Consider the following 20,026-nt stretch of genomic DNA (forward strand, 5'->3'; position numbering starts at 1 on the left):
AGCTGGGCTACTGAATTGGTAGGGCTTCATCTGCACTGCTTGAAACAGTTATTTCCACCAGTGTTTGATTTGTCTGTGGTTTGACACAACCTGACTGACTGTGGAAGAGTTTATTTAACCAGAGGAGAATCTACGTTGAGGAAAGTGTGGTAGATTAGTGACACTGTGTGTGTTGTGTGCATGCATATGTGTGCATGTGTGACTGATCTCGTTAAGAAGTAATTTGTGTTGTGATCATTTCAATGTTGCTCTGCTGCAAAATTCAAAAGAGTTGAAAGTGATGACAGCTGTAGTGACAGAGGTTTTGAATGGCATTTTCTATTAAGTAAAAAGGACTGCTACTTTTTTTCCTGCTATTTTCAAAAGCTGGGATGCATTTGTTTCTGTAAAGCCCTGAAGGGGCTATTACAGCACCTTGCAAAGCAGGAGGCAAATGTAAATCGCCGTTACTTTCACAATGGCATGGTGGCAGTCAGAATTTTAAAAATCAGCGCAATTTTGTTGCCAGTCAGCTCTCCTTTGTTTGCCAGTGTGGATCAATATGATCGATGCTGCCATGATAGCTGTCTGAGAGCAGAGAGGGAGAGCGGCGTGAAGCAGAAAAACTTCGCGCATCCCTCTCGTTTCGCCTCCTGCCGCTGTCTCCACCCTCGGGGCGCGGTGGCTCCTCCTGGCCAGCGGCGCTGGGAGCTGGATCGGCTCAGCCCGGCGGTGAGCAGCAGCTGGCAGAGCCGGGGCTGCGCTCCCCCTGCGCTGCAGGCAGGAATCTCCCACCTCCACGGCCTGAGTTTTCATGAATGCCTCAAACCAGCTGTGAGAAAGCAGCCTTTTAGCCCGTGCAAGTGAGCTGGGGCCGTAGAGGGATTGACCCATCTCATAGCTGACTTTATAAAGACTGAAAGTCCAGGTGCTTTAGGGGGAGTGAAGGACGGTACAGGAATGGGACTGTGACTACATGGAGAACGTGTTCTGGGGCTGCAGCTCACCCATGCTCTGCTCCAGCCACCCTTTTGCAGGGGACCATGGAGGGCAGGTGCTGAGACCGAGGGCTTGGCAGGAGCAGCAGTGGGCTGGTGAAGATGGAGAATGGCACGGGAGACGAGCAGAACCAGACGGGGCTGCCACTATCAAGTGAGGAGATCATTACAGCTGAATACCAAGTGGTTACCATCCTCTTGGTCCTCCTCATCTGCGGGCTGGGCATCGTGGGCAACGTCATGGTGGTTTTGGTGGTCCTCAGAACCAAGCACATGAGAACTCCCACTAACTGCTATCTGGTGAGTCTGGCCGTGGCAGATCTCATGGTGCTTGTGGCTGCAGGACTACCCAATATCACAGAGAGCCTGTACAGATCCTGGGTGTATGGCTTCGTCGGGTGTCTCTGCATCACTTATCTCCAGTACCTGGGAATCAACGCTTCTTCTTTTTCCATCGCTGCCTTCACCATTGAGAGGTACATAGCCATCTGCCACCCAATCAAAGCTCAATTCCTATGCACTTTTTCAAGAGCCAAAAAGATCATTATTTTTGTTTGGGCTTTCACCTCCGTATACTGTATGCTCTGGTTTTTCTTGCTAGACCTGAATACAGTAGCCTACAAAGAGACTACTGTTGTGTCCTGTGGCTACAAGGTCTCCAGGAGCTATTACTCTCCTATCTACATGATGGACTTTGGTATATTTTATGTTGTGCCAATGGTATTGGCAACTGTCCTCTATGGCCTGATTGCTAGAATACTGTTCCTGAACCCCATCCCTTCAGACCCAAAGGAAAACTCTAAGACCTGGAGGAATGATGTGGCTCACCAAAGCAAGCCTGTGAATTCCAAGATGTCTAACAGGAGTTTCAATAGCACTATTGCTTCTCGAAGGCAGGTAGGAACAACTGTTTGAAATGGCTTTCTGAAACCTAAAAAACTTGTTTTAAAGCTCACTTGTGGGAAGCTGTGGAAAGAGGTAAAATGTATTCTTTCTTTTTTCTAAGTAGTCAAGTTTAAAATCAGTGATACACATATACCTAAAAATGCATGTTTTTTCTTGCCTGTACATTATTACCTACTGCAAGGACCAAAGAGAAAGAAACAGTATTTTATTTCCTATATCAGAAAGCAATTAGGAAGTGTTTGATATGATGGAAATATTTTTAACTATAATTTCTTTACATTACAGCTTGTTAGTAATCTTGCCAAATATAAAAGGTGACTCAACTTATTTTTGAGATTTGAAGGGAAGGAACTATCCTGGGAGTTTGGGACACTCGAGGCTGACTTCCAGCTAAAGGAACTATGTCACTCAGCAAATGCAGTCAACATGTAAATTTTCCTGTCTCTAACTCTCCTGTGAAAACTTTGTTTAAGGAAGTCTGTATATAAATTGCTTTGTAAATGCTAAATATCTTTGTTTCTCTGTCTCTCAGAAAATATTTTTTTGTACTGATGGCTCAAAACTGAGGCATGGGTTTGACTAGCTTCTTTTATATTATTGAAGATGTATGCTGATGTGTGTAATAATACCAGTGGAATATAGTTAGCAGGTTAATTGCTGGCTGTTTGTAGTAAACCACATGGTGTGCAGCAGGTAGCACAGCGGGTGCAGTGATGGAAAACAGAAGATGCATCTTTTGCAGATGGCTCTGGGGATATTCTTCTTATTCTTTATATTTTTCTTATTTTGCTTCAGTTGCTAAGGTTTATGAAAGGGACCATGTTCTCTTATCACAGAGATGGCAAAAACCTCAAAAGTTAACTGAGGTGCCTTCTAGGGCACTGAGCCCTCAGCGAGCAGTAGAGCTGTGCTTGGAAACACACAACGGAAACACGTGGGCTAGGTTAAATTTAATTATGTTGCCAATAGTTAATAGTCAGGAAGTGTTTAATGTTGTTTTTCTTTGTCCATTAATTAGTAGAAGAAGATAACCTGCTCTTCAAGTTAATATCACTTTATACTTGATTACTTGTGCTTAGTATCACTTGAAAAACAGACAAATCTTTTACATTGAACACTGAAAAAATCACCAAAAAGTGAAGATTATAATGTGATTTCTTTTATGTCTTGTAAAGACAGCAAGACTTTCTCTAAAAGCCTAAGCAACCTAATTGCTTAAAGCAGCTTCATTGTAAGTGAAGCTAGAATTTGCATATAGTATAACACAGGAAGAAAAGTAAGGATAGTGTGGCATAATTAGTAATATTTTTTGCATAATAGCAACCTGCAAAAGATAGGCAGTGGTTTAAAAAACAAGAAAAGCAAGAGAAAAAACGAAAAAACAAGTACATAATAAAAAAAAAGTCTAGAATCTCAACAGTTAGTAAGACACAAAAGGGAAAATTTCCTGCCATGCTGACACGGACACCTATAGCTGACAATACAGTCTGGCCTGACAGTGAGTCCTGCTGAAATGTGAAACTCTGCATCTTCCTGAACCTGAGTTTGCACAGATATTGATAAGTGTACAATATCATGCATGTGATTTGTAGAAAAGGTGTCTGAAAATGTGGTGTGAACTTCCTATTTCTGTAGCAGTTCTCATATTTATCCAAGAACATTTCTATGAAATTAAATGTATACATGTTTCTGTAGGGGGGTTGGCTCCATATGAGAATGGGAGAGAAAATGGGAAGTGCTCGTATTCTTCATGATCCAAGACAAGCACAGGCAGGCAATCTATCAGTTATTGTCATGGGCAGTGCAGACTCAGGCTGGGGAAAATTAAAACCGCCAATTCATTGCCCGTTGTTGTAGCCACAAGTTACACTCAGTCCCTTCCCTGCAGCAACCAGCAGTGTGGGGCCAGAGAGTGCTGCAGTCAGGTGCAGAGGTTGGTCATTTGTCACTGCTTCCTTCTCACCCTTTTCCTCTCTTTCAGTGTGGGTCCAGCAGCCCACAGATCACAGATATTTTTTCTTTTCCATTCATAGTACTGAACTGAATGTTTGCATGTAGGTTTCATACTTTCGTCAGATATCAAGGTGACTGAGAAAAATAAATGCAGCCTTACATGGCAAACAAGTTGGTTTATACTTGAGATGGAATCCAGCTCACTTGACAGTATGTGTATCTCACAAAGTTAGTTGATTAGTCCAGTCAAATCATCTAAGGTCATCATGGCTAGCATGGTCAGGAATAACAAATTGCCCTCTAGAGAAAGTCCTCTCTTGTACAGTGTGCAGTCATGACCTGTTCAGCAGAGAAATCCCTCTGTTCTCTCACAGCACAGCAAGCACAGATTCCAGCTTGCAGTGCAAGATAAGTTTTGCACGGTTCACGTGAAATCCTCAATCTTATCACTGAGTTTCACTTGTGGTGTTAGTATATCAAGACCTTAATCCTTTTATTTATTTAATTCTCCTCACTGCACAACTTCTTTTTGATTAGGAAATAATGGACTGGGATATACAATCTCTGTGTGTTGCAATGAACACAACCAGGCACAAGAAGGAAGATGTTATTACATGGCTTTAAAACACCAGAGTGACTGTTGCTTTTACCTATCAGTGTAAGAAAGACTAGCACTCAAAGGAGAAGGAAGCAATACTGTACCAAGATAGTGAAAATGTTTAATAAAAACCCTTCCTTAGAATAAGAAGCTTTTGGAGCAGGAAAGAAAAAGAGGATACTAGTTCAGAATTAAAATATTGGGACTCTGTTTAGTAAAATATATTTTAAATATTCTTTAGAACATGCTCAGAAATAAAAAGATAGGGCTTGAAGAATGTTTATATGCAAGCAAGACCATATTCAATTTCAAGCTCTTTGTTATCATTCAAACTACGCTTGAAATTTGGACTAAGCTGAAATTGCTCAGTCTTTTTACAATGTTTTCAATCTCCCTAACTAAGAATAATTTGTACCCTGAACATAGGACATACAGTGCACATCCACAAGAAAAGAGCAATCAGTGTATGCTCACCTTCATCCAAGCAGTGAATTGAGGATGTAGTGTTGCTGCTTTCAGGAAGCTTTGGTGTGTGCTTTTATTTGGTAATAAAAACATGTTATTTTAAAATTTGTCCTCTTAGCACTCCACTGATGTCAAATAATTAGCTTCTGTTCAATATATGGTTAGTTCTGTTTCATATGAAGTGATTTGAAAAAGGATATGGCATTTTGCTTAAACAAAGAGGACCAAACTTTCCTCTAAACAATTTATGTTCGGCAATAAAGACGTTTATTGTGGATAAGAATGAAGCTTTGGCCTCAGTCATGTATATAGATAATGGGTTCACCTATAAAGCAAATTGAGGTGAATTTGTGTCAGAAGTCCTGAGTGGGGCCTCACCCTGCATTGGGGTGACAACCCCCATGCAGGACTAAGTAAGCCTTGCCAGAGCACCTCCTCAGAAGTGCTTCCTTCTGCACACAGGTCATTGTCTGAGGTAGCTGAGCATGAAGAACCACTCCAGAGCCAGCCTAAGGAGGATTTACCAAAGAGCAAATTACCTGAACTCAGGGCCTCATCGTGTGTCTCAGAGACAACCACAGCTGGTCAGATGGATTGGGAAACTGAATTTCTGGCAGGCAATAGAGATCTTATGAGAAGTTTGTCATTTTTGGCAGCTTTGGAGGATATGTACTGCAGACAATTTAAATTATAGTGAATTCTCCTCATTGTCCTGAACCACCAAGAAATGCCACCAAAGAGATGCCACCCATGGGTTCTGCCTCTTGCACTGCATGTAGCTTCTGTGAAGGCATATGAGTACATGAGATGGCTTGTTGACCTGAGCAAAATGAAAACCAGCTCTATGGAGTGCTTCATTTCTAGCAGCAGAAGCTTATGGTGTTAGAAAGAAAATGTTCATCCAAATGCCAATATACACAAATTCAGCTAATCATTTGCACACTACATACATACATACAAACATGCATATATAATATACATACATATGTATTTGCGGTGTGTGGGATACAGGCACTTGAGCAGTAACAGTCTTTTTTCACTGCTGTACTGCAGTACAATGACTCTAAATTACCCCCTCCTTGACTGTAAGAATAATTTACTCCTAGTCCAGATTCAAGCTGATAGCTGCAACACTGCAAATGATCCTCTGAGCAATTTTTCCTGAAAGAAATGTAAATTGCCAATGACTGGTAGGTACCATAATGGAGTGACCTGCTGAGCTTCTGGTGGTAAATACTCTGATGCCTGTGTAGGCTGTTATGCCCTGAATGCCTGAGCTGATGGAATACATCTGTTGGTTTGGCTCTGTCCCGTTGTTCACAGACTCCACAAATGGTGGCTTTCTTCCTTTAAATGTGGATTGTTTTCTACAGTGAAATGATTGTTCTCCACTGAATGGATTTGCTCAGTTTGGAGGCACAGGCTGGAGCTGAACTGGAGGGATAAGAGCCAGAGTGGGTCAGTACTGGGTCAACTCTCTCCTTGCCACCATGTCCACAGGAATGGCCCTTTCAGAAGTGGAGACAAGGAGAGATCATCCTTTGAGTTACCTGGAACATTCACGTTACTGTTTTGCTCAAATACAATGACTGTGCATAGAAAATTAGAAAAGAAATTATGTAGAAGTCAATGAAATGTATCAGTCAAGTGACAAAAAAGGAGATAGCATTTCTCAGTCTTATTTTTTACTTCCACTAAACACAGCTTTAGAGAAAACAAAAATAAGGGTGAAGGAAGAACTATAAGATAAATTTGCAGCCTTTGAATATGCACATGCAAAGACCAATAAAAAGATAAAGATACATCAATTTGTAGAGTAACTTTGATTTTCATCACATTCTTTATTATACCTATAACAAACTATAACCTATACCTATACCTATAACAAACTAAACAAACTGGCTGAAAAGTGTGTCTTTCTAGAAAGATAGGAGAAAGGCAATGGGATTGTGACGGCAGGTTTCTATAAAATGAGCTTATCTGGTCAGAAGACAATAGAATTATATATTCACACCTTCAAACTAAAGCCCACTTCTAAAACCAGCATGTGTGAGTGAACTTAGTGGAGTTATCTCCTGCTGAAACTCTCATAAATCTACAATTAGAAGAAACAGTTGTAGCTCATCAAAATGTGGGACAATATTTTCTATTTCACACAGTTAACCAAGTCAGCTCCTGACTTCCATGAGGGTGTGCCAACATATCGTCCCATGTCACATTTCTGTGTGCTTTCTACTTTCTTTATTAATATCTTTCAAACTTTCTTTAACATAGAGACTGTTGAATACTGTCTATACCAGAAACAAATTATTTGCAAAAGAAAGACTCATTTTAAAGTGGGTTTAATGGTTTTTTTTTTTATTATTTCTCGTTCACTTCATTTCAGCTGTCCTGGGTATTCCCAAAAGTTGTTCTTTTATTTTTTCTAAAGAAAATTACATAATAGAATAAAGTTCTTAATAATAATCAAGTTTGATTGATAATCCTTTTTTCCCAGGCTCTGTAAACTTTGACTTTTCAGAACAAACATCAAATAATTAAAATCTAATTAAATATTGATGATTTGAGGAAAAAAAAATTAATTGAATTGTTCTCTTTTTTTCCTTATTTTTGGCTTTGGGAAATTTTTTTAGGCTGACTGTTAAACCAGATAACCTTAAAAGGCTTCATGTTCAAGTACTCTACAGGCTATACTAGTCTAAAGGTAGAGATCTAATGTGTTTGGAAAAAAAATACTCTTTGTCCTTTTTCCCCCATTTCAATCAACACCCCCTTCCAGGATAAGAAGTGGAAATGTCTAAGGTCTACAAGAGTTAGCTTATTGGGATATCATCTGGAAAGAGTAATTTAACAAAAACTAGGAAAATATTGAAGCCAAGGTTTTTATACTTCCTACTGTAGAAAACCTTTCTGAATCAACCATTCATCAGAAATTCCTACTGAAGGATCTGTTTGGTTTGGCCCTAGAGGTGTAAGAATGCACGTGTTCATTCCAAGGGAGTACTGACCTTCTGCCCCTCCTCTCTCTCTCTCTGTGTTCCCTCAGGTTACCAAGATGCTGGCCGTGGTTGTGATCCTATTTGCATTCCTATGGATGCCCTACCGCACTCTGGTTGTTGTCAATTCCTTTCTTTCCAGACCCTTCCAAGAAAACTGGTTCCTGCTATTTTGCAGAATCTGTATTTATTTAAATAGTGCCATCAATCCTGTAATTTACAATCTCATGTCCCAGAAATTCAGAGCAGCCTTCAGGAAACTGTGCAACTACCAGCAGAAACAGGAGAAGAAACCTGCCAATTACAGCATGGCCCTAAATTATAATGTCATCAAGGATTCTGATCATTTCAGCACTGAGCTAGAAGATATTAGCAATACCTACCTGTCCTCTGCAAAATTGTCCATTGGTGATACGTGTTTGTCATCCAAGGTAATAGTTAATACATTTCAGTGTCTGCTGTGGGTCCTCCAGAACCAGAGCACCTTGCTGGTGTGGGGCTGTGCTGGGGTAGCTTTCAGCCAGGGCAGCACTGCAGAGGGCTGGGAGAGGCTGGCAGGGACAGGCCATGCACCAAACAGGGCATGGCAGGGATGGACAACTGCCCAGCTCTGGGAAGCTGTGTTTTCAAAGTGCCTGGTGCCAAGTGTGGAGGGACTTGGAGGGATTTGGAGGGATTTGGAGGGACTTGGAGGATCTGAAGCAGGCGGAAGGATGGGGAGAAACAATCAGGTTAAGGCTTCTTTTCTGAGGAGCAGTGGGCTCTAGTGGAGCATCAGAAAGTGGTTCTCAGGTATGGTGCCTCAGGTACACATCTGGCAGGAGGGTGATGGTGTCTGAGCTCAGTGATTCCTCTGGGCGTGCTCTGGCTGGCTGCAGGGAGGGCAATGGGGCATTTTCTTGTGCATTCCCCCTTAACCACACAGCTGGTGCTAAGGAGAGGCTCTCCCACACACTTTCATTCTGGAGTGTGTAGCACATCTCTTTAACTCACTTCTGTTAATGATATACATTATTGTTTTCATGATTTTTTTTTACACAATACTACCCAAATGCTGTTCCTGAACCCATATATTTAGATCTTAAAAATATAAATTATCTACAAAGAGGTTTAGTTTTAATTTGTTTTTGCAGATTATATGAGTGTAAAATATTTTTTTCTGAGTTTGCTTCTTCTCTCCTCATTTTCAGGCCTGAGGCCCACCTTGTTCTGAGTGTGCAGCCATGTAAGACGTTTGGATGCTCTGTTCCCACCCACTCTATGAACTGTAAGGACATTTCTGCTCACAGAATTGCAGAAGCTACCATAAATCTTTTCATACTTGCCTGTGCCCTACAGGCAAATGCAGTGTCTTGGGGAGTGAAAAGAGTATATTATTGAGGCTAACAGAATGAAGTACTTAATACAACCTAACTTTAGGCAGGAGAGTTGGCTTCAGTAGAATACCAAAATAATTCTTCTCATTACCTGGCTGAAGAGTGATCTGTGATCTCAGAATGAGCAAGGCTTGCCAGGACACGTCCATGGACACAGAGCAGGACAAGGGATGATACTCCCTGTGAAGATGAGAGGTGAGGAGAGGATCTGCTCTAATGTGTACCTGCACTGGGCAGTACCTGGGGGACCTTCCAACAGCAGCCAAAATTGCTGCTAATAGCAGTAATTACCTTCCAGTGACTCCCTCATCCCACATCAGTGCAAATCTCATTGCAGCCATCACAGCACGCTTCAGTAAACAGGTATCTGATGGCAAAAAGCACAAAATCTTTCTTTTCTTTGGTTTATTTTTACCTTGAGCAGCATGAAATAGGAAGACTATTCAATGGTTTTGCAGCAGGGAAACAAACAAATTAAAAAGTCAGTAAGAAGCATTTAAAATATCTTATTTTTTCCAGCAGTCAGGCTTATACATGTACCACTTTAAATGTAAGTCTCACCTGTTACTGAATCCTGTTGGAAATTAACAGATATTGAAGAGTATGTAGCAGACTTTCAACAGCTCCTTTTATCTTGGTTCAATACCAATTGTATCTAAGAGTGCTAGGAGGGTTTTAGAGCTTTAATATTGATACTATCTAGGGAAAAGATGAAAATTCAGAATAAAATTACACTTTTAAAATGTTTAAATGCTTAATGTTTTTAAAGTTTATCTGTTAGGATACTTTAGGACATACAGTGTTGTTAGAGGAAAAGTCATCATGGCTTTTTACTTGCCAGCATAGCCCCTTTCCTGCTCCTCCCACACAGGCCCATGATAAGCAGGCTGGGGCCACAGTCTCCCTAATGTAGCTGCAGACAAAATATCATGTATTGCTTTGGCGTTGCTCTAGACCAGCTCTTGTTCTTGCTAGAAGTTCATTTTCTCACTTCTGAGCTGCAGAAGCCCAGGAAAGTGCCTGTGTATTCCTGAGTATCACAAACATTTTGCACAGCTTTTGTACATGACAAAAACCTGTAAAAAACCTGATTCACGGAATCACAGAATAGGCTGATTTGGAAGGGACCCCAAAGGTTCATCGAGTCCAGCTCCCAGCCCTGCACAGCCCCATCCCCAAGAGTCACAAACCTGCCCAGAGTGGGTAAAAGAGGCAGCCTCTACAGCATTGTAAGGCTTTCCTACCCAGTATTCTTTTGCCTACATAGCCACGTCCCTAATTCAAGCCACTTTCACTAATATTCAACTATATTTGCTAACTTAAAGAGAACTAAAAAAACCGTGATAGGCTCAGATTAAAGTGTTAAAACTGTGAACCTATGTCAGCTGCATCCAAAGGACTCTATTGGGCATTCTCTAAATGGCAAGGAGGAAGCAAATAGATTTCCCAGGGAGGTTGTGGAGTCTCCCTCACTGGACATATTCAAGAACCATCTGGACTCAGTCCTGTGCCATGTGCCCTGGGATGACCCTGCTTGAGCAGGGAGGTTGGACCAGATGACCAACTGTGGTCCCTTCCAACCTTACTCACTCTGTGATTCTGTGATTTTGCAAACAGTCTGTATCCTGCTCTGTCTGCATCCTTGCTTTAACTCCTGTTTCACCTTTGCAGAGCTCCACAGGCACTTTCCAGCTTGACAGAGTGATGGCAGGGCATGGAAGGGACCAACAGCAAGGAGCAGAGTAGGTGTGACAAAATTCCAGAAGCTGTCAGAGTTTTGTCTGGAGCAGAGCCAGAAGCAGGACATGCAGGCCATGTTGCAGTCTTTCCCAGATCCTCTGCATTTCCCAGCTCTCCAGGTTGTCTATCTGAGCAGCACAGGCCACCAGGCAGGCACATGCAGTGGAGTCTATTTCTGTGCAGATGTCTGAACCCCCACAGGACTGGAAGGGCAATGTCCAGACTGCTTTTGAAATAATAAGGAAGAACTAAAATGACAGAGTAAGTCACGTGTCAGCCAAGTAAGCAAAGCTGGCTAAGGCTCAAGAGTCAGAGAGAAGGATACCAGAGTATTCTCAAATCACTACCTAGCAATTAATCTCCTAAATACAATTCTGAAGCTTTGACACACACTTTGGGCAAACCTTTCCTTTGTAGAGCCTGATCTGAAAATACAGAGTTCTATAGCATTTTACTGCTTAGACTTGCTTAAAGCTACAGGTTGCCATAAGGGAAAGCCAAGGAGAGACACCACAACCTGTTTAACATTTCCTCTAAAGAACCTGTCACAGAGAAATTAGATTATCTGTGAGCCTTACACAGTAATTTATGGTTGCTTAGCCAGGAGACATTCAAAGTGAAGGCAAGCTCCTGTGTCTGACTTTGCAAACTCTTGTGATGAAGCCAGGACTGCTCACAGCTGCTGGGAGCTGATTCCCAGTCTGAACTGGAGGCAGCCACTGGTGGAGCTGGTGCCTGGAAATCCTTTTGCCCTTCACATGCTGTTTTCAGCCAGGCATCCATTCAGTGCTTTCAGAGGAGGCCCTACTCTCCAGAATTTCTCAAGGGGCACTAGAACTAATTGCTTTTCTTACTTAAAAAGCAAGATGTGCAGGACTAGCAGCAGGCAAAGAGGGTACTCCATGGAAACCTGGCTGTCTGGTGAGGAGCACACCTGGCTGGGTAAAAACTGAGCTCAGTATTTGTGTAATAACAGTAAAATTTATGCTTTTATCTCAGTGCTTTCAGAGCACAGACTGAATGACAGCTTTTATAGACCAACAGAACCAGCAGTGAATTCTCTCCTTTGTTTGCCTTTTTGCTCAAACAGTAACTGTCTGCTTTCTCAGCCTCTGCTCCACCAGATGCTCAAGTGAGGTATTTAAGCCCATATTGTTTGTGATGCTTCATGAAGGGCTAAAATCAATGTAGGTGACGTTGTATCCATCATCACTGGGAATAACAAAAATGAAATTATTTCTTTCTGATATTTATTTGTGCTAACAGTAATTATTATTATTGCAAAATTGTGTGCAAAACCACTGTATTTATAATTGCATATTTAAGCTAAGGTGTGATTTTAACTGATAATGTGATGTGACTGTATCTTTATAAATGTTAGTTGTGAAATCCATTTTAATTTTATACTGATATACAGCTAACACTACAAAACTTTGTCAGATATTATCCTGATGTGACTGTTTCTGTGTTTTTGTCCTTCTGTTTAGAACAGCAATCAACCTTTTTTCTTGTTGTAAATTATATGTGTGAGAATGTATTTTTTTAATTATGTGGTTTTAAATTTATTTATAATTATATAATTTTTTTGCTAGAAGTGAAAGTGGCTGGTTGTCAACTACTGACTTCAGTAATATAACTATCTTTGTATATTTATTTTGTGGATAGCAAAGTCCTTTGCAACATTTAGTCAGAAAGAACTGTCTGATTGGTAGCGATATTGAAATCTATGCCTATGTCCTTATTTAACATCTTTCGTGTAAGGGATTGCATTTTTATTGAGATTGGACTTTCATTGAGAAGTTTATTCAGAATGTAGCAGAAGAGGTGCTGTTTTCCCGTCTGGCTAGGGGAGTTATGCTGCTTCCTTTCTGAAATGCTGAGATTTCAGAACCTTCAGTGAAAGTAAATTCTGCAGCTGAGAAAGGTCAGGTGTATTTGTAACACACTTTAGTTCAAATTATCGCCTGACCTCCCTGAGTTCAGAGTAAAGGATATATCAAAGAAGCTCCAATGTGCTGTAAAAGGGTTTATGATGCTTCTGTGGAAACGGATGGCACAACTCAAATGATGAAGATCTTACTTGCATCACTTCAGAAAAGTTACCAAAAAGTGGACTGAAGGACTGATTCTACTTCAGGAGCTGCTGCAGTACCTCCCCAGCTACACAGTGAAGGTTTGGATCAGTCACTTTGGAAGTTGACAATTTTGTTTGTTTTTAAAGAGTTATTCTATAAATTAATTAATTAATCACACAGACACACCCCCAGTTCTGTGCACTGTCACCATGTCAGACAGAATTGTTTCTTTGCTCTTTTGTTATTTTCAGAAAGAGTTTATTTTCTCATGATTCTTTCATTACTACTGGGATACAGTGATACAGCTAATGCCAGTGAATTGGCTCAGTCAAAGTGATTTGGACTCCTGAATTAATTAATTTGGGAACTGAATCTTGGAAATTTGAATTCTAACAAACTATGTAAGAAAACTGGTTTGGAGGGAATTTTTTCTTCACCTACCCAGAGTAATTCTGGTTTCATTCTGTCACTTCACGTGGTTTATTTATTTGTTTATTATAAATAGTGTGAAATTGTTCAGAGAAATGTACTACTGATAAATGTAGAACAATTTTTGTTAAAAAGAAGCATTTTGTAATTCTTGGATGCATGCTACTCTGGGGATTAATTTGTAATGGATTTTGGTTGCTACTCTAATAAAATGTTGAGCAAGATAATTATACTGCAATTTAAATTTTTTAACAAGTACTTGAATACAACCTTTTGTCTTGCTGTCCTTGGCAATGGACAGACAATGTAACAACATCCTTTTTCATCTGTAGGAGAATGAGATCCTGAAAAATGCAGTCTATTTTTCCTGAAGGGAAAGAAGTGTGCCAGTAATCTAGCAGTAGTTATAGTGCTTAAATGGGAGGGGGATTCATATAAATCCTTGTCCCTGTTACAAGGATTATTTATATATTTTAGGTTGGACAGCATTAAACAAAATGAACAAACAAAAAAAAAGGAGAAAAACCCCACATCTTGGGAGTAGGGGTAGAGCCCAGAAGCCACTTTGGTCACTACAATCAGCATAGCTGCTTCCTGTACTCCATGGGTCCTGCTTGGCTTTCCTGGTGATGTCAGCCACTTGTGCTCAAACCCAGCCTCAAGAGGATCCATGGAATTACTTCATCTGCTGATTTTCCTCAAGGTAATGCACAGAAAACTCAGTCTCCTGAGGATCAGGATATACAGAGGCCAAACTCCCTAGAGCTAGGCTAAAGGCCAATTCATGCCTCTCATTTCTCAGGTAAATGCTCTACCATTAGTCCTAAAGACAGAGGGCTTCCTTTCCAGTCAGGTCTTGCTGGAGAATCCCAGGTAGTAGTTTTCTTAATGTTTTCACTTGTACCCAGCTCAAGTTGTCTACATGGGGCTGGATAACCCCCTGCACTGGTAGGTGGTGGGAGCTGACCTCAGAGCAGCTCTGGGGACATGAGGCACTGTGGATCCTGTGAACAGAGTGACCGCAAAGCAGCAGAAGCCACCTGCAGCAAAGATAGCCAGGAACCTCCTGAGCCACACGAGACAGAGCAGTGTCAGCAGGCCAAGGAAGGTGATCCTTCCCCTCTGCTCAACCCTGGTGAAATACATCTGGGATACTGTGCCTGAGAGACATGAACATGCTGGGGTGAGTCCAGTGCAGGTCCACAGAGGGATGAAGGAACTGAAGCATCTGATATATGAAAAGCAGCTCTGAGAGTTGGGATTTTTCAACCTGGAGAAGTGCAGGCTCAGGGAATCTTAGCAGCATGTACAAATACCTGATAGAGAGAAGCTCCAAGGCTCTTTTCAGTGATGCTCAGCGACAGGGCAAGAGGCAATGGACACGGTTTGAAATACAACAAATTTCACTTAAACAATAAGAAAAAGCCTTTTATTGTGAATGTGGTCAAACACTGGAGTAGATGTCCCAGAGATGTTATCAAGTCAAGCTTAAGTTCCTCCCTACAAGCTTCACTCCTTCAGCTTTCCCTAACAGCTGTAGATTGTATGAACTGTATTATTTTCTACCACTAAAATGAACTATTTTTTTGGTAAAGATGCATAATTGCCCTATTCCTTCTGCATTTCTCTCTTACTGCAAGTGAAAAGGTTATTTTTTTCTGCTTGTTTTGAGAGTTTTTATGGAAGTTTATATTATGTGTGCTTTTATTGATGGTTTGATGTATAGACTTAAGCAGGGCACTGCAGAGGGCACATCCTGGTCTCAGCTGAGGGTGCTGGGCTGCTGGTGGGGAAAAAATGCTGATGGGCAGAGCACTGGTGTCTGACAGAGCATCAGCCCAAAGCAGGGCCCAGGGAGGCTCAGCAGCCTTCAGCCACGTGGAGCTCCAATCTTACTACAGCTCACTGAGCTCCCCTCCTGAAATTCCTGTGCTAACAGCTACCACTGGATGCTGCTTCCAAAAGCAATACTGTGGTCTAATACAGCACCCAAGACTCTACAGAAACAGACCAGGGCAGCACTGACAAACACCTCTCACACCTGCCAGGTGGATCAGAACTCTTTCATCAGAACTCCTCAGGTGTCTTCAGGCTTGTGCTGGCATTTGGAGCCACTCTCAGCACTTTATTTCTGCGGGGAAAAATTAAGGGAAAACAAAGTTGCGTCTGTGCTGAGAGGGCTGTAGCCTGAGTGCAGGGTGTTCCATCAGAGGTATTTTTGCCCTGCACACATTTTTGATCCAAACAGGTAGAAGAGAAAAGATCTTGATCTGTCAAGGCCAAAGCGGGGACAAAAAACAAAATACAAGAAACCATTACAAATAGGAACCAGGAAAATATTAACAATCTCATATGATAAATTTCTATTTTGTGTAGAGGAGAGAAATGTTCCTTCTCATTGTTAACAACCATTTATATCCCATACCTTGGATATATACAAATATGGAATAATGAAAATAAGATTTTAGTAGTAGACTTTCACCCAAAATCTTCGCTTAACTCATAGCCTCTGATAAAATAAAGCACAAAAAACAGGTAATGTCTAAAATAAGTGTCACCCATCCAACAAGTACAATTTTTGAGATGAGCTCTATCTGTGATGGGCATACCTTGAGCTTATATTAATTTCAGAATGTAATTATGCAAATCTACTGCCAGCTCCACAGCAGAAAGAGGCCCTGTAACAATGGATCAAATCCCTGTTGATTACAAACAGGTTTTTCTTTCAAGTTCTAGACAGTAACTGTATGAAAGAAAACAAAAAACACAGTGCAGCATCCCAGTGTCTGAGGAAAGTACAGACAGCAAATTGGAATAATAGATTTGTCTCATATGCCACTGATTTATATCTGAAGGGTATCTTGAAAAGCAGGCTTTATTATGTTCAGGCGTATGTTATTGTAATTCAGGAGAACAATGAGCAGAAATTACAATGGGTTAAGAAGTTATTTAGTATATAGGACACACATTTAGGAAGGAAATAGCAAATAGCAGCTCTGAAGGGAGGAAGTATCTTCAAAAATTGACTCTCTATCATGTAAACATGACATTTTAAAATGTTATATTGTATCCTACTCTGTTTATGCAGAACAATTAGAAGAGTGAACAAGGCTGTGAGAGGATACAGTGGATGTGTGGGTGAGACAGATGGCCATGTCTACTGCAGTGAGAACAGGTTAGTCTAATTTTTTAGAGATCATGTCTAGTAACAAGTTACACATCAAAGAAGCTTCACAAGCTGTTGCTGTTACACTAAAATAGCATGTGACAAGATTGAAAAGAGACTGTTGTGTCTGATGTACTAGAAAACATAAGGGATGGAGCTCACATAATAAGACTTCATTTTTCTAAATTACAAACTCGAATTTCTTTTTCCCAGTGCTATGACATTCTGGACTGTCAGGCTGAAGTTCAACAGGCTACTTCTATTATGACTTCTAAAAATAAATGTTTTGGTGCTAAGGAATACTATTCTGCAGGTGACAATTCCCTGTAGTGAATGAAGCAGCAGCTGAGGCTGGGCACTGTCCTGCTGCCACCAGCATGTCAAGCTGTTGCTCAGTCCCTGGAGCACATCTAGCCCCCAGCAAAGTGGCACTCTCACAGGGTGATAGCCTGGCCTTGCAATATTCCAAATAAGCACTTTTGGGTGTTGCCACCCTCTTTGTGAGGGTAAAGGAATTTATGTGATACAGACACAGACCATGTGGTGCCTGTTGGGTCTGGAGCTGGCAAACAGATGGTGAGCTAGTTTGGTGTTAGCATAGGCACAGCCACTCTACCTCATAGGAACTAAATTACTTTACTATCCTTTATTTATGACTCCTCTTCTCCAAAGGTTTCCACCACAAAATTAAACTCAGAGTAGTTGTTTTGTTCTCTGCCAGCAGTGTCATCCTTTACATTCAGATCTGAAACTGACTTGTGCTCTGGAAAGAGTGTCTCCTGCCTGGAATGTTAGGATAGGAGATAAAAGACACTACTTCTCCCTAAAAGTATTATTCTACTGTTATAAACAAGAATAAGAAAATATATTTTAATATGGGATTATGTTTTTCACAGAAAAATTGGTTTATGGTGTTTGCAGATTGTGTTGTGGTTCACCAGAGGCTAATGAAAGGATAGTAAAAACTAGTATTACAAGGCAAAGAAATACTAACTGGACATGGCTAAAAAGCAGTATAGAAGGGGTAAATACCATCTGATAACAGGACTAAATTATTACAGTTTTGTAAGTGCCTGTCTTAAAGATTGTGACTTTATGCTGAAGTGCTATTAAAATTCTCTACCACAAAATTCATCAAACACAAATACACTCTTGGTGACCTCTGTGTGCTTGAAAGCTTTGCAGAACAGCATTGGCTAATTAATTACAAATTTATTTTTAAATAAGAAGACACTGGAATGGATTTTCTTTTCCCACTTAATGAGAGCTGTCGAAAGCCAGATTTTTCTGATTATGGTTTCAGCAAAGTAGCTGGACTTCTGTCAGTATTTCAGAAATCTAATCTCTAAGACTGTGCCAGAAGCAGCAAGTCTACATGAGCATATTAAACGCACAGTGGGGAATAAAAGACTGCATCAAAAAATACCTCAAATGTGAAACACATTATTTTAATTCTTTCTCCTTCAGTACTCAAAAGACAATCTTTGAAGGGATATCCCTCAGTAAACCCAAGTGAACACCGTGGGTATGTAGGACAGCTGCCATCAGCAAAGAAGCTAAATGTAAATTTAGAATGTATATCTCATAAGGCTAAAGCCTGTGTTTATTAACAGTGGGTGTAATCCACATACATTGACATCAGTAAGAAAAATGAAAAACAGGTAATCTCTGAGCTCTGCAGCAGGGATTCAATCTCCAGACTTTTGGGTGAAGATATTTCTCTCTCTAGTCTGTTCAGAAGGATTTATTTTTCCACCAAAACATACTATCTCATGTATTCTTTCCCTTTTTTTCTAGGACATTGATTATCCCCAATTGTGCTGTCTATGTTGCAAATCTCATTTGATGGTTTTTGGGTGGGAGAAAGTCAAAGTTTGATTTCTGACTTCAGTTGGTTTTTTTTGTTCATTAAGACAAAATATTGAAACTCTTGGGACACATTAAAATTAGCACAAGTCCCCACATCAAAGTGTCCTTTCTGCCCTCCAAAATATCTGCTTTGTGGAGCTGCTATTTTAAGAGACTCACTTCATACAAGGCTTACACTAGACAGGTACATGTCTCTGGTAAATCTTATGCCTCAATTTCATGAAAGATGCTACCCTCTTAATTCTGGCATCAGTGAGGACATCACAGGGGTGTTATCCTGCAGTCAGTGCACTCCACCATAATGGTTGTAAGAATCAGTGAGTCTTTATGGGGATGCCCATGCAAAAATGTCTTTGGGCATTTATTTCCATGAGTGCTGCTGTGTTGTTTTGTAACCTGGTTATCCCAGTTTCTGGGAAGCTCATGGTCTTGGCTGCGCTTATTGCCACTGCACAGGCCGAGAGGGGCTGAGACTGTACCCATTATGAAGGCACAATACATTTATAAACACAGAATCACAGAATAAGCTGAGTTGGAAGGAACCCACAAGAATCATTGAGTCAAATTTCTGGATCTGCCAGGACCATCCCCAAAAGTCACACCATGTGCCTGAGAGTGTTGTCCAAAACTTCTTAAGCTCTGTCAGGCTGGTGCTGTGACCACTTTCTCTGGGGAGCCTGCTCCAGTGCCCAACCACCCTCTGGGTGAAGAACCTTTTCCTAATATCCTACCTAAACCTTGCCTGACACCGCTTCAGATGATTCCCTCAGCTTCTGTTGCTGCTCACCACAGAGAAGAGATCACTGTCTGCCCCTCTTCTTTCCCTCACAAGAAGCTGTAACTGTAATGTCCCCTCAGTCTCCTCTCCTCCAGGCTGTACAGACCAAGTGACCTCAGCTGCTTCTCATACAGTTTCCCCTCAAGGCCCTTCACCACCTTTGTTGCCCTCCTTTGGGCACTCTCTGATAGTTTTCTATCTGTCTTTTCTTGTGGCAGCCAAAACTGCCCCCAGCACTCAAGGTGAGGCCACCCCAGAGCAGAGCAGAGCAGAGCAGAGCAGGACAATCCCCTGCCTTGCCCAGCTGGTGATGCTGTGCCTGATGCCCCAGGACACTCTTGGACTCCTGGCTGCCAGGCACAGACCCAAAAACCTCAGGGCAGCTGCAGTGGCCAGGCTGCCCTTGTCCCTCAGCCCTGCGCTGCTGGGGCATTGACACAGGTCTGCGGGGTGGGGTAAGTGAGGGGAGCCCTGTTGTGCAAAGATACTGAGGAAACAAACTTCTTGGAGAATTTTCCTGATGCTGGATGAAGCAGTTGCATTGGAACAGAAATTATTCTTGCAGTTAAAATTTGCTGTCTTCTTAAAGTCTTTGGATTGCTTCCAAAAGACAATTTCTCCCAGTTCATTTATTCATTTTCAGGAAAGTTTCCACTACTTAGAAAAGCTGTATAGAACATTTCTTTATGTCCTATGTT

General features: G+C 41.2%; 1 protein-coding gene across 1 annotated transcript; it reads left to right on the plus strand.

Annotated features, from left to right (window-relative positions):
• Positions 1-690: 690 nt before the first annotated feature.
• On the plus strand, positions 691-13,742 carry TRHR (thyrotropin releasing hormone receptor). The gene is made up of 3 exons (XM_064394797.1): positions 691-1,874; positions 7,946-8,326; positions 9,086-13,742. The coding sequence occupies exons 1-3, from the start codon at positions 1,080-1,082 to the stop codon at positions 9,089-9,091; spliced, it is 1,182 nt and encodes a 393-aa protein (XP_064250867.1). The 5' UTR covers positions 691-1,079; the 3' UTR covers positions 9,092-13,742.
• The last annotated feature ends 6,284 nt before the right edge of the window (positions 13,743-20,026 follow it).

Source organism: Passer domesticus, chromosome 1, assembly GCF_036417665.1.
Source record: "Passer domesticus isolate bPasDom1 chromosome 1, bPasDom1.hap1, whole genome shotgun sequence".
NCBI classification, from domain to species: Eukaryota; Metazoa; Chordata; class Aves; order Passeriformes; family Passeridae; genus Passer; species Passer domesticus.